General features: G+C 36.5%; 1 protein-coding gene across 1 annotated transcript; it reads right to left on the reverse strand.

The window, feature by feature from the left end:
• Positions 1–1,091: 1,091 nt before the first annotated feature.
• On the reverse strand, positions 1,092–1,861 carry LOC138175559 (ubiquitin-conjugating enzyme E2 C-like). Its single transcript, XM_069106034.1, has one exon. It carries the CDS (start codon positions 1,696–1,698, stop codon positions 1,276–1,278), a length of 423 nt encoding a protein of 140 aa, XP_068962135.1. The 5' UTR covers positions 1,699–1,861; the 3' UTR covers positions 1,092–1,275.
• Positions 1,862–13,135: the final 11,274 nt, after the last annotated feature.

Genomic DNA, 13,135 nt, shown 5'->3' on the forward strand with positions numbered 1-13,135 from the left:
TCTTTTCCCACTTCTATAATCTCTTTGGGATACAACCCTAGAAGTGGTATTGCTGGGTCAAAGGGTATGGAATTATTTATAGCCCTTTGGGCATAATTCCAGATTGCTTTCCAGAATGGTTGGATCAGTTCACAACTCCACCAGCAATGCATTAGTGTTCCAATTTGTCCACATCCTCTCCAGCATTTGTCATTTGCCCGTTTTGTCATCTTAGCCAATCTGACTGGTGAGATGTGGTAGCTAAGAGTTCTTTTGATTTGCATTTCTCTAATCAATAGTGATTTAGAGCATTTTTTCATATGCTTATAAATATTTTTAATTTCTTCCTCTGTAAATTGCCTGTTTATATCCTTTGACCATTTATCAATTGGGGAATGACTTGTATTCTTATAGATTTGACTCAATTCTCTGTATATTTTAGAAATGAGTCCTTTATCAATGACATAGTTGTAAAAGTTCTTTCCCAATTTTACACTTCCCTCTTAATCCTGGTTACATTGGCTTTGTTTGTACAAAAGCTTTCCAATTTAATGTAATCAAAATTATCCATATTGCATTTTATAATGACCTGTAATTCTTGTTTGGTCATAAAGTCTTCCCCTCTCCACAAATCTGCCAGGTAGACTATTCCTTGCTTTCCCAGATTGCTTAGATTATCAGCCTTTATACCTAGATCATGCACCCATTTAGACTTGATTTTGGTATATGGTGTTAGATAATGGTCTATACCCAGTTTCTGCCAATACTATATTCCAGTTTTCCCAGCAGTTTTTGTCAAATAGTGAGTTCTTATCCCAAAAACTGGGGTCTTTGGGTTTATCAAACAGTAGAATATTACAGTCATTGACTTATGAGTCTCATGTACCCAATCTATTCCGTTGATCCACTACTCTATCCCTCAGCCAGTACCAAGTAGTTTTGAGGACTGCTGCTCTATATTACAGATTAAAATCTGGTATAGCTAGTCCACCTTCCCTAGCATTTCTTTTCATTAATTCCCTTGATATTCTGGACCTTTTGTCTTCCAAATGATTTTTTTTACTATTTTTTCTAGCTCTATAAGGTAGTTTTTTTCAGCTTAAAAAAAACAAAACTTTATTTATTTATACATTAATGTTGAAGGCTGGATTAGAGTTTAAGGGAAAAAAAGAAGGAAAACAGTATGATACAGTCCTTTACAGAAGAAGACAGATTATAAGGAATTGGAAAAGATAGACACACACACACACATACACATACACACAAGATGAAGGAAGGTAGTCTGGGCAGCCAGGGTCAGGGCTCTTGGCTAGTCACCTGCTTCATGTAGGTTTCCAGCAGGTACTTTTTAAAGGCTGTGGGATTTGTCCAAAGTTCAGCAGCATGTGTGTTCAATGGGCTGTCAATGTTGGGTTCTCCCAGCAGACTCTGGATAGATAGCAGGATGGTCCTGACATCATACGTATTTGACCCCTTGTCCTTGAGGATATCCAAACAGATATTCCCTTGGGTGTCCACATTAGGATGGTAACAAGGTTTGACAAATTTCACAGTGGGAGCATTATAGGGGTAGCCACTGGGGAATTCTAGGGAAAGCTTGTATGTTAGGTCTTCATATACAGTACCGGCTGCCCCATGGATGGTCCCAACCCACTTGAAGAGATTGTCTGACTCTGGGAAGGCAGAAATTCTTTTGTCTCCAGACATCATCAGGGTCATCAATTCCTGCTGTAACCTCTTGCCTATGGACGCGCGGGCCGCGGCTGCCCCAGGCTCGGCCCCCTTATGGGAGGCGGTGGCAGCGCTAGCAGCAGCTGGGTCTCAATTCTTCCAGGCCATAGGGGACAGGAGATAAAGGAAGAGAAACTCCCCGGCGGCAACTGCCTATAAGGTAGTTTTTTGGTAAACTGATTGGTATGGCACTAAATACATAATTCAATTTAGGTAAAATTGTCCTTTTTATTATATTAGCTTGACCCAGCCATGGTGCCTTTCCAATTAGTTAGATCTGACTTATTTGTGTGAAAAGTATTTTTTAGTTGTGGTCAAATAGGTCCTGGGTTTGTTTTGGCAGGTAGATTCCCAGATATTTTATAATGTCTACAGTAACTTTAAATGGGATTTCTTTTTCTATCTCTTGCTGTTGAAATTAATTGGAAATATATAAGAATGCTGAGGTTTTATGTGGCTTTATTTTATATCCTGCAACTTTGCCAAATTTATTTATTGTGTCAAGTAGTTTTTTAATGGATTCTCTAGGATTCTCTAAGTATATCATCATATCATCCGCAAAGAGTGATAGCTTGGTTTCTTCTTTGCCTAATTTGATTCCTTTGATTTCTTTTTCTTCTCTAATTGCTACTGCTAACATTTCTAGTGCCAGATTGAATAATAGGGGTGATAGTGGACACCCTTGTTTCACCCCTGATCTTATGGGAAATGCTTCTAGCTTCTCCCCATTACAGATAATACTTGTTGGTGGCTTTAAATAGATACAACCTATTATTTTAAGGAAGGCTCCATTTATTCTTATTATGTCTAATGTTTTAAATAGTAATGGATGTTGTATTTTGTCAAAAGCCTTTTCTGCATCTATTGAGATAATCATGTGGTTTTTGCTAGTTTTATTATTGATATGATGAATCATACTGATGGTTTTCCTAGTATTAAACCATCCTTGCATTCCTGGAATAAATCCTACCTGATCAAAGTGTATTATTCTTGTGATAAGTTGCTGTTGTCTTTTTGCTAATATTTTATTTAAAATTTTTGCATCTATATTCATGAGGAAGATTGGTCTATAATTTTCTTTCTCTGTTTTATCTCTTCCTGATTTAGGTATCAGTACCATATTTGTGTCATAAAAAGAATTTGGTAGGACTCCTTCACTAATTTCCCGAATAGTTTGTTGAGTATTGGAATCAATTGTTCTTTAAATGTTTGATAGAGTTCACTAGTAAATCCATCTGGCCCTGGAGATTTTTTCCTAGGGAGTTCACTGACGACTTGTTTGATTTCTTTTTCTGAAATGGGGTTATTTAAGTAATTTACTTCCTCTTCAGTTAATTTGGGCAGCCTATATTTTTCTAAATATTCATTCATTTCACTAAGATTGTCAAATGTATGTGCATACAACTGGGCAAAATAATTCCTAATTATTGTTTTAATTTCCTTTTCATTGGTGGTAGGTTCACCCTTTTGTATCAGCAATGCCATATTCACAATGCCTATGGAGATTACAAATATGCTGATATAATTATCCATTACAAAATATGTCATGTTTGCCATATGAGGAAATAAACTAGAAAATTTATTAAGATACCAAAAGACTGAGTCCCAAAACCAGAAAGTGAAAGCCATCAGAGTAGTTATGATATTGGCACAGGTAGATAAAGTAGAAAGCACCCACATTTTCAAGCCTTTAAAACAGAACAGGCTACCTCAGGCAAAGGTCCTCCTCTCCCCACGCACAGCAACCACCCAGCGTCCTGGAAGCGCGCTCCCAGCAGCTCCGGCCCCTGGCAGTCCTCAGCAGGAGTCCTTAGCAGAAAGTCCTTAGCAGTCCTAACTCAAAAAGGGCTTCGCGCTGCCACTGCCTCTGCTGCTGCCACCGCCGTTGCCACCACTGCCAGCCACCGCAGGAACGCTAGCTTGGCTTCCGCTTCCTCTTGCTCCGCCCCTTCCTGCTACGTCAGCAAGTCCAACGGGGCATGGAAGATCTTTAAATCCCATAACCCTTACACCTTTTCATTTTTGATAGTCATAATTTGGTTTTATTCTTTTTTTTATCATATTGACTGAGGTTCTATCAATTTTATTTTTTTTCACAAAACCAGCTCTTAGTTTTATTTATTAATTCAATAGTTTTCTTAATTTCAATTTTATTAATCTCTCCTTTGGTTTTCAATATTTCTAATTTAGTATTTAATTGGGGATTTTCAATTTTTTTCCTAGCTTTTTCAATTGCATGCCCAATTCATTTACTCTTTTTTCTCTAATTTATTCGTGTATGCACTCAGGGATATAAAACTTCCCCTAAGAACTGCCTTTGCTGCATCCCACAAATTTTGGTATGTTGTCTCATTATTGTCTTTCTCTTGAATGAAGTTACTGATTGTTTCTATGATTTCTTGTTTGACCCACACATTCTTTAGGATTAAATTGTTTACTTTCCAATTAGTTTTTAGTCTGTCTTTCCATGGCCCTTTATTGATATGATTTTTATTACATCATGATCTGAGAATGATGCATTTAGTATTTCTGCCTTTCTGCACTGAATTGTGAGTTATTTATGTCCTAGTACATGGGGAATTTTTTTGTATGTGCCATGTACCACTGAGAAGAAGGTATATTCCTTTTTATCCCCATTCAGTTTTCTCCAGAGATCTGTCATACCTACCCTCTCTAAAATTCTATTTACCTCCTTAACTTCTTTCTTGTTTATTTTGAGGTTGGATTTATCAAGCTCAGAGAGGGGGAGATTAAGGTCTCCCACTAGTATGGTTTTGGTATCTATTTCTTCCTCTAATTCCCTTACCTTCTCTAGGAATTTGGATGCTATCTCGATGGTGCCTTTTAGCAGGATATAGTTTCCTTCCTTATCTCTTTTAATTAGATCAATTTTTGCTTTATCTGAGATAAGGATTGCTACCCCTGATTTTTTTTTACTTTAGCTGAGGCATGATATATTTTACTCCAGCCTTTTACCTTTACCCTGTGTGTATCCTCTGTTTCAGATGTGTTTCTTGTAAACAGAATATTGTAGGATTATGATTTTTAATCCATTCTGTTATCCACATCTGTTTTATGGGAGAGTTCATTCCATTCACATTCACAGTTATGATTATTTTCTGTTTCTTTCTCTCCATCCTATTCCCTCCCCTGTTAATGCTTATATTTCTTCTCCCCTTCTCCTTTCCCCTCCTTAATAGTTTTCCTTTTGATCACTGCCTCCCTCAGTATTCCCTTATCAGCCACCCTCCCTTTTCCTCCCCTTTTCCCTTACTTCTTCCCTCCCTACTAACGACCCCACCTTTGATAGCCCTTTCCCCCTCCTACTGCCTATAGGATATTTTTACACTTAATGAAGTATGTTATTTCTTCTTCGCACTAAGAGTGACAGGAACGAATCTTATGTGAAGCTCCTCTCCCTTCCCTCTTTCCCTTTAATATGATACATTTTGTGTCTCTTCTCCATAGAGTCCTATGCTTAACTGGTTGTTATTCCCTCCTTTGTACCAGACCCAATGAGGGAAAAGCTCATATAAAACTCATCTCCCTCCCTTCTTTTCCTCTGCTATATTGTTTTTATGCCTCTTTGTGTGGCATAATTTACCCTTTTCCACTTCATTCATTCCTCTTCTTCCATTGCAGTCCCTTGTAGCCCTTAATAAGATTTTTTAAATCATCATTTTGTGTAATTTATACTCATACCCCCTACTTGTCTGTACAGTTTTCTCATATTAAATAACAGGGTGTGTGCATATGTGTGTGTGTGTGTTTTCCTTGTTTACCTTTCTATGTCACTCTTGCTTCTCGTAATTGGAGGTTGAATTTTCCATTGAGCTCTGGCTGTTTCATCTGGAAGGTCTGGAAATCTGTTATATCATTAAATGACCATCTCTTTGCCTCAAAGAATATGCTCAGTCTTGCCTGGGTAGGTGATCCTTGGTTGTAACCCGAGCTCTTTTGCCTTGCAGAAATTGTATTCCACTGACTCTGATCTTTCAGTGTAGAGGCTGCCAAATCCTGTGCGATCCTAACTGTGGACTCTCGATAATTGAATTGTTTCTTTCTGACTACTTGAAGTATTTTCTCTTTTACCTGGTAGTTCTTGAGTTTGGCCACAACATTTTGAGGACTTTTCAGTTTGGCATCTCTTTCATCAGGTGTCTGGTGGATTCTCTCAATTTCTATTTTACCCTCAGGTTCTAGTATCTTAGGGAAGTTTTCCTTAATTATCTCTTGGAGAATGTTGTCCAGGCTCATGTTTTCATTATGATTTTCTGGTAGGCCTATGATTCTCAGATTATCTTTCCTGGATCTGTTTTCCAGGTCAGTTGTTTTTCCATTGAGATATTTTACCTCTTTTTCTAATTTTTCATTCTTGTTGTTTTGTTTGACTAATTCTTGGTTCCTCATAGAGTTATTTGTTTCAATTTGGTTGATTCTGGTTTTTAGCAAATCATTTTCCTTGTTTAGTTTTTGGAGCTCCTTTTCCATATCATACACTTTTCTTTTTAAGGAGTTGTTTTCTTCATTATAATGTTTTTCTAATTCTTCTATTTTGATTTTAAAAGAATTATTCATTTTGTCTTCTATCTCTCACATTTGGTTTTCAAAGTTCCTTTTGAGCTCATCTAGGAGAGCTTCCTGTGCTTGGGACCTGTTCCCTGTTGATATTTCAGTTGTGTGTGTGGAATCCACATTGTCTCCCTCTGAGTTTGATTCCTCCCTCTGAGGATAGTAGGACTCCAGAGTCTTTGTAGTTTGCTTTCTACCCATTTTGAGGCAGGGCCCTAGCCACGCCCTTCCTTTAGGGTTCCTAAGCCTTTACTGTTGAGGGTTTTGCCCTGGGGCAATAGTTACTATGTTTTCAGGGTGGGGGGGGGGGGGTTGGAGTAGGCTGGGTTCACTCTGCCATCCTGGTCCTTGGAGGTTCTGATAGGGACTTTTTTTTTTAAATTTCTGGTCTATGGAGTGGTAGTCCCAGGAGTATTTGCTGTCCTGGATAGGGACCCTGCATCTGGTTCTTACCTTGCTATTTCCAGTCCCAGCCCTTTGGTGAAAGGCCTGGTTGTTGCCCTTGTGGTTGGTGGGATGATTTGCCCCCCTTGTTGGTCAGGCCTCCTCCCGGCCTGCCCTTTACCGTCACTTCCCAGCCTGCCTCTGCGCTGGGAAACAATCTTTATAAACAGTGTCTCTGATAAAGGCCTCATTTCTCAAATATATCAAACACTGAGTCAAATTTATAAGAATACAAGTCATTCCCCAAATGATAAATGGTCAAAGAATATGAACAGGAAGTTTTCAGATGAAGAAATCAAAGCTATCAATACTCACATAAAAATGCTCTAAATCACTACTGATTAGAGAAATGCAAATTAAAATGACTCTAAGGTACCAGCTCACATCTATAAGATTGGCTAATATGACAGAAAAGGAAAATAAGAAATGTTGGAGGAGATATGGGAAAAGAGGGACACCAATCATTTTTTGCTGGGGCTGTGAACTGATCCTATCATTCTGGAGAGTAATTTGGAACTATGTTCAAAGAGTAAAGAAGCTTTGTATACACTTTGATCCAGTAATACCACTACTAGGTCTGTATCCTGAAGAGATCATTAAAAAGGGGAAAAGTACCTACATGTACAGAAATATTTGTAACATCATTTTGTGGTGGCAAAGAATTGGAAATTAAGGGTATGCCCATCAATCAGGAAATGGCTAAATAAGTTGGGGTATATGAATATAATGAAATACTATTGTGCCATAAGAATAATGAGCAAGAGGATTTCAGAAAAACCTGGAAAGAATTACATGAACTAATGCTGAATGAAGTGAGTAGAACCAGGAAAAAAAAAATTTACATAGTAACAGCAAGACAGTAAGACAGACAATTATGTAAGCAAGTAAGGAACATAAGTCAACTATGAAAAATTTAGCAACTCTAATCAATACAATGATCCACAACCATTCCAAAGGACTAATAATAAAAAAAATATTCTCCACCTACAGAGAAAAAAACTGATGAACTCTTATGGCAGATTGAATCATATTGTTTCCTTTATCTTTCTTGATTTTTGTCCTGAATAATATAAAGGAGACATTTGTCTGCTTCATATTTTACTTCATATTTCTAATGGCTTTTCTATTTCTTGCCTTCTCAATGGGTGCAAAAGAGAAGATTTAGAAAATAAAATTGAATAAAAAGAAAAGATACATAAAATCCAGATTATTAAGGTAAATGATGAAAATAGAGATGAAGGAGAAATAACACATTTAGATCTCAAAGTATATCATAAAGCAGAAGTCATTGAATCCATTTAGTTAGAACAATTCAACATATCATGCAAGGCAGAATCTGTAGCAATACAACTCAATAACACAGTTTTTGATAAAGTGAAAAACTTCCACTTTCCTAGGAAAATTACCTAGGGAAAAAATTCCTAGGGGAAAAACTCCTTTGATTGAAAAACAAAAAAAAAAAAACTTCTAAGAAAATTGGAAAGTAATTTGCCAGAAATTAGGCTTAGAGTATCACCTTTTTCCATATTTCACTATACATTCTGAAGGGATACACAACTGTAACTTAAAGACCATCCCAGAAAAAATTAGACAAGAAACAGATCGTATACATTTCACAGCTATGAGTAGGAGATTGTGTTCTTAACTTAAGAAGATATAGAAACAATAACAAAAGATAAACAGATGACTTTACTTGCTCTAAGGATAAGAAGAGAGGTAGATAAATGGGAAAAAAATCTTTGTATTGAATTTCTCTGAGAAGAATTTGCCATCCAAGATATATAAACAATTAATAAATATAAAAAAGACTAATAACCATTCTCCAATCAATAGGTGGCCAAGGGATATGAATAGTTCTCAAAGAAGAATTGCAAAGCATTCTCACCCACCACCCCATAAAAGACTACTTCAAATCTATATATTATAAATAAAACCCCACAAAGAGAGATTGTAAGATACTCATTTAAAATAACTCTAGGCAGAATAATATATCTGGGAGAACACCTGCCAAAACAAACCCAGGAAACAAGTAAACAGAATTAGGGGGGAAATTACTTTTTATTCAAATAAAATCAGATTTAAATAATTAGAGAAATAATTAATTTTTCTTGAGGAGGCAGGGCTACTATAATGAAAATGACAATTTTACCTAAACTAACTCATATATTCAATGCCATCCCTGTGAAATAGCCAAACAATTATTTTACTGAATTAGAAAATATAACAAAATTAATTTAGAAGAACAAAAAGTTAAGAATATCAAAGGAATTAATTTAAAAAATGTAAAGGAAGGAAGACTAGTAGTACCAGATCTTATATTATAAGGCAATAATTATTAAAACTGCCTGGTACTGACTAAGAAATAGAGAGGCAGATTAATGGAACAGAGTGGACATACAATTCACAGTAGGAAAAAAGTAACTTTGTATTTTACAAGTGTAAAAAACTTAAGTCTGGGTGATAAGAATTCATTGTTTGGCAAAAAAATTTTGGGAAAACTAGGCATAGACCAGTTTTACACTATCTATCAAGATGGATACATGATATATAAGATGGAATACATTACTCATCAGCCTTATGGATAGGTGAACAATTTATGAATAAACAAGAGGTAGAGATTAGTGAGATGCAAAATGGATAATTTCAGTCACATTAAATTAAGAAGGTTTGTACAAATAAAACAAACGTATCCAAAATTTGAAGGAAAACAGAAAATTGGGGGGGGGAGTTTTATAGGTAGATTGTCAGATAAAGGTCTCATATCTTAATATATAAAGAACTTTGTTATTCTATATGAATGAGTTATTCCCTAATATGACCCAATCCTGGGTCAAAGGATATAAACAGGCAGTTTTTCCAAAGAAGAAATGAAAACAATTTATAGTCATGGGGAACAAAAATGCTTTAATTATTATTGATTAGGGAAATACAAATTAATATAACCTTGATACACCATTTTATGTCTATCAGATTGGCTAAATGATTGAAGAGAAAAAAAACAAATGTTGGAGGGGTTGTGGAAAAATTAGGACACTAATTCACTGCTGGTGAAACTGAACTGATCCAATCATTTTGGAGAGTAATGTGGAATTATACCCAAAGAGTTATGAAACTGCCTATACCCTTTGACCCAGTGATACCATTAGTAGGTCTATTTCCTAGGATGATTAAGGAAAAAGGAAAAGAATCTATATGTTCTAAAATATAGCAGCTTTCTTTATGGTGGCAAAGAACTAAAAAATGTGGGAATAGCCATCAATTGGGAAATGGCTAAACAAATTGTATGTAATTGTGATGTTATAAGAAATTATAAACTCATTGATTTTAAGAAGATGGATAGACTTGCATGAAATAATGAAGAGCAAAATGAGCAGAACCAAGAACATTGTATATGGTAATAGCAATATTATTTTAGAAACAACTAATTTATTTTGACTACCATAAATATTCAAATTAACTATAAAAAACATATGAAGGAAATTGTTATCTTCATTCAGAGAAAGTGATAATAAATAGATGTATAGAATAATTTTACATATATGCATATGTAAAATATATGGGAGTTTCTAATAGTAACTATCTCTAAAGTTGTGGGATTAGGGAAAAAGGGGGAATAAGAAATATACATGATGAATTTATATATTTAAAAGGAATAATAAGTTGCAAATATGAGATTTCAGCTGCAATCATCTTTTTTATCATCCTACTATGTTATTGAAAATGCTTTTTTATTTCATAAATTAAAAATAAAATATTAAAAAAAATAAAACAAGTAAGTCATCAATAAGAAAAACCTTCCCTTGTACTCCAAAATATTTATAGCAGAACTCAAAGAAGTTTTGAAGAGATGGACCCTTTCCTGTCTCCACAACTCTATCCTCCCATGCTGGTATTCATCTCCACTAATGAAAAGAGAATAGCATACCAATGGGTTTTGGAACTTGGGTTATATCTACTAATACCATCACTTGGTTCTTGTGCTTACTTTTGGTACTTAGTTGTGAACTCTTAGCTCACCTTGGTTTGTTTCCTAACTGTGCTTGTTCACTGGCTTCCCTGCCCTGCTCACTTCCAGGACTATGCTTTAAATGACAAGTCTTGGGACGGCTAGGTGGTGCAGTGAATAGAGCACCAGCCCTGGAGTAGGGAGAACCTGAGTTCAAATTCGGCCTCAGACACTTAACACTCACTAGCTGTGTGACCTTGGGCAAGTCACTTAATCCCAATTGCCTTCACCCCTCCAAAAAGCAAAAAAAAAAGAAAAAATAAATTACAATTCTTGCCCCATCATCTCCCAGTTCCAGGTTCTCAGCCTGAAATCTACAAATAATTGTCACCCACAATTCTGTTATTATCATACGTCAATACAGGTTTGCACATCCTAGAGGAATTTTAGGCATTTGCCCAGCAGTCTATGGAGATAGTCTGCATTTTTTTTTTAGGAGAGAGTTATGGGAAACATTAATGGCAAGCCATCAAAATCCACTATCTCAGTCTTGCTTAGCTCAAACAAAACAGTGTCATCACATAAATTGTTGACAATTTCTGCATACCCTGATTTCTAAAGTATAATCACTGTAGAAACTCAAGTTAGTGGGAATTTGCTCAGCCTTCTGATCAGTAGTTATCTTATTTAGGTCCAGAGTCCCAAAGGTTAGTCTTATATAGCTCTAATCAATAAATAAGGTATTTTTAAGAGATCATGTTAAAGAAAGCAGCAATGTAGCCTAATTTTGACTTGAAATAGAGAACTCAACCCTGATCCAAGACCGGAAAACTTGTGAGTCCAAATGAAATTGACTTCTCTAGATATCTAAAGGAGAACTTCAGATTTCCTAGCATTATCCCAACCATGACAAAAGGGTTTTTTTGGGGGGGGGTTGCCCCCTTGTTCCTCAACACTTCCACACCCTTTGATACCCCATACTCTACCCTTTTCCTACATGGAAAAGTAATTATTATAGCTAATCTGATCCTGAGGAAATATATGAGTCACATCCCAGCCCTTCATGGAATTCTAGAAACTTTGCAGATCCTCCATCCTTATTATGCCACTAATGAGCTTTACTCTGAGCCAAATGGGGGTTTTCCAACAACCCATAGGTGGCTAAGACACTACATGCTGAAGGTAACTTATGTTTTCTCAATACCTGTATAATGTATTTGAATATTCGAAACTCTCATTGAAACCTTTTATCTCCTTGGCACAGTAAATCTTTTCCAAATGTAAGAGGGAGTCAATTGAGTCAATTAATTAAATACATCATCCTAATTAAAGTAATCAACATGATACTCTGGCTTACCTTATCAGATAGAACATTCTTTTGGAACAAAGAAATCAGTGACCTTAAACTAGGTATGAAAAGTCCTTAATCAATCTGAAAGATGTAAAAGCTATTAGATGAAATTAAATGAGGCTATACAGGAAGTGTCCTATGATTGGGTGAAGAGACTCAGTCATACTCTGTGAATGGTGGCCCAGCCAAGCAGGGAAAGCAGTCCAGCCAGTTCAGGGGAAATCCTCTTCCTCTACCCCTATAGTTATTTCCTTTCCCCTGAAAGGAAATTACTGTGGGAGAGGGGAAGGAAGGAGCAGTGCCTCTATTTTCCTACACTTCCCCCATGGAAGTGGATGACTTTGTAAACTCCAAAAGGTTAGGATATTTGGGAATTTTTATAAGTATCCTGGCAGAGTCTCCAGAACAGCGGATGGCGGTGTTTGCATGGAGAGCCAAGGACAAACTAGAGACAGAGAATAGAGGCAGCTTTGGGATTCTACCAGGCATCCAGCAGAAGCGAACAAATGCCCTATCTATGGGGAACTTTGTGACTTCCTAAGGGGAGAAAAAGGCTTTCAGCAACAAGGAGTTGCAGTTATCCCTTTGCCGCATGTGCTCCCTAAGCCTAAGCCACCTTTCCCCGAAATTTGTGTGTACTTTTATGAGAGCATACCCCCAATTTGGGGGAATGTTTGTACCAATTGCTCTTACTATGCAACCTTAATAAATACCCACTTCTAGAAGCTAATTAAGTCTGGATGTCTAATTAATATCAATTGATAAACAATGCAGAGCAGTGGGACCTCATGAACTATACAGTATTAGAAAGAAAAAAATAGCTTCTGGGACAAGTGAACAAGATAGAGTATTTTCTCTGGTCCCTATGACCTCACAAACCTTTCTATGCACCAAACATAAAGCAACTGGAGCTGTTCCCATGGCCTAGGAATCCAGAAACCAAAAGAAGATGAAATACTACTACCATCACCCCCAACCCATGAACTGATGCTTACTGATGTTGAGCTCACTCTCCCATACTACTGGCAGCAAAGCTACACTAGCAGATACAACACAGATTAATAATAAACCCCTTAGACTTTGGTCTCACCCATCCTTCTTTCTAGTGTCAT

This window comes from Petaurus breviceps, unplaced genomic scaffold (assembly GCF_028583685.1).
Source record: "Petaurus breviceps papuanus isolate PSGF00001 unplaced genomic scaffold, PetGlider_PUasm1.0 78, whole genome shotgun sequence".
NCBI lineage: Eukaryota > Metazoa > Chordata > Mammalia > Diprotodontia > Petauridae > Petaurus > Petaurus breviceps.

Excerpts from the sequence above, each read along its gene's own strand:
- LOC138175559 (XM_069106034.1), bottom strand. The coding sequence starts at position 1,698 with ATGACCCTGATGATGTCTGGAGACAAAAGAATTTCTGCCTTCCCAGAG.